The sequence below is a fragment of the Atta colombica genome, unplaced genomic scaffold (assembly GCF_001594045.1).
Source record: "Atta colombica isolate Treedump-2 unplaced genomic scaffold, Acol1.0 scaffold30, whole genome shotgun sequence".
Lineage (NCBI taxonomy): Eukaryota > Metazoa > Arthropoda > Insecta > Hymenoptera > Formicidae > Atta > Atta colombica.
The window spans coordinates 1105296-1107143 of record NW_017259404.1 but is presented as its reverse complement, the minus strand read 5'-3'; the positions used below and the strand labels follow the sequence as shown (position 1 = coordinate 1107143).

General features: G+C 32.1%; 1 protein-coding gene across 1 annotated transcript in view; it reads left to right on the top strand.

Annotated features, from left to right (window-relative positions):
* Positions 1-1004: 1004 nt before the first annotated feature.
* LOC108690239 (protein lifeguard 3-like) overlaps positions 1005-1848 on the top strand; it is a 2516-nt gene continuing 1672 nt past the window's right edge. The window contains exons 1-3 of the mRNA XM_018197426.1: positions 1005-1106; positions 1409-1653; positions 1734-1787. Of these exons, the coding sequence (XP_018052915.1) occupies positions 1005-1106; positions 1409-1653; positions 1734-1787 (401 nt within the window). The remainder of the gene's footprint in view (positions 1107-1408; positions 1654-1733; positions 1788-1848) is intronic.

The following is a 1848-nucleotide window of genomic DNA, read 5'->3' as shown; positions in this document are numbered from 1 at the left end:
AGTATTTGACGCTGACAAGTTCAATTCACAATGATCGTTATTCTTCTCGCAAGTTTTCTTCGCCTGTTCCAAAAGACTGCGCCATCTGAGATTCTTGCCCCACTTCTTCACTATTTATGAAGAAGAAAAATAACCGTTTGATTTATATAACAGCTCATATATGAACCATTCCTATTGGCGTCAATTCTGATTATCAAATATGATAATATGATGCGTATGAAGACTTCTCCCCAGAAAATTAATACAAAATTTTAAAAAACTTGGCTATTCTTTGTGTATGTAACACATTCAATTTTCAGGAAAAAATATTTTGTTAAATAGAAATTTGAACTCTCTAAATAATTTAGTGTAAAATTTCTCTCTAAAGAGTGAAAATTAAGTTGATCTTAAACAAGAATAACTCATATTTAATCTTAAAGAATGAAATTTCATTTCTCACAGTGAATTTCACTATAAACATTTTCCAGAGATAGAACTAAATATTAATCAGAATTATTATGAACAAACTTGTTAGATAATTACATAGAAAATTATATCTTTTAATTGTGTTTTTCAAAATCAATATTCTTCTTAACACATTCACGCTTTAATTATTAAAACGAATAAACCTACCTATATATTGGGTTGTCCGGAAAGTTCGTGCCGACTAAAATTTAAATTTTAGTATACATTTATTAAATTAAAATTTTCTGCGTTTCAATTTTTCTTTAACATCAGCACGAACTTTCCGGACAACCCAATAGAACCATTCCTCATCACGATGATTGCTGTCTAACCATACACGATGTACAATCGTGATAACGGAGCATTCTTTAAAATTTCTACATTTAAAGCGATTGCTTGCCGAATTACACTTTATCTTCATTTGTTAATCGCAGTTGCGATTGATTGACAATAGATTCAGCGCATAATTAGGCATGTAATATTATTAGGTATAACAACAAAAATCAGAAAGGAGCAAGAGATTGATACATGTTAACGAGCAGTTCCATTCAGCCTATCCAATGCGGTCCGACGATATCGATATCGAAGAACAACGGATTCCACACAATATCCCAGGTCCTCCACAGCTGCCGCCGTTAATTAAAGGCCAGAAACTAAAAAGTGTAAGTGACATTTAAATCACTCAAACAGCAGATCTTAATTCTCAGTATCGTTAAATTAAATAGTTCATCAGATTCACATAGCTTTTCTTCACTAAGCTTTTTACTAATATAATTATATTTTTCTATAGTCTCCTTTTTTATAACATTTCTATAAATTGAAATTTCTTTAATGGCTGTCCTCTTGCTTAATAAATAATTCTAATAAATAATTGTGACATTAGGATTTTTAAAATTATCAGTAATAACGCAATTGAAAGAATTTGAGCGATTTTCGATTTAATAATAATTAATTCTAATTCCAGGGACCTTATACTATCACTGTGACAGATGAAATGGTGGCACAGAGGGAAAGGGAAAATTTAGAACTGTACAAAGCCTGGGTACGAGAACAGCGCAGAAGGAACATGTTACCACAAGACGAGGCCGACGAATTTATAGGCGACTTCAAGGACATCATTATCAGGAGAAGTTTTGTCCGCAAGGTTTTCTGCCTCCTCACATTGCAGCTGATATTCACTGTCTTCGTCATATCTCTCTTTTTGTTCTGGTGAATGCACACAGAAGAAAAGTGTTCTTTCCAATCTTGTACTTTAAGCTTTTATTATAATCTTCTGAATTATTTTTTAGGGATGAAGCACAGAAGTTTATGATCGTGTATTGGTTTCTGTGGATCGTTGCCTTGTAAGATTGCTTAGATAAAGACGCTTTCTTGTATTGACTTGTGATATTAAATGAAATGGAA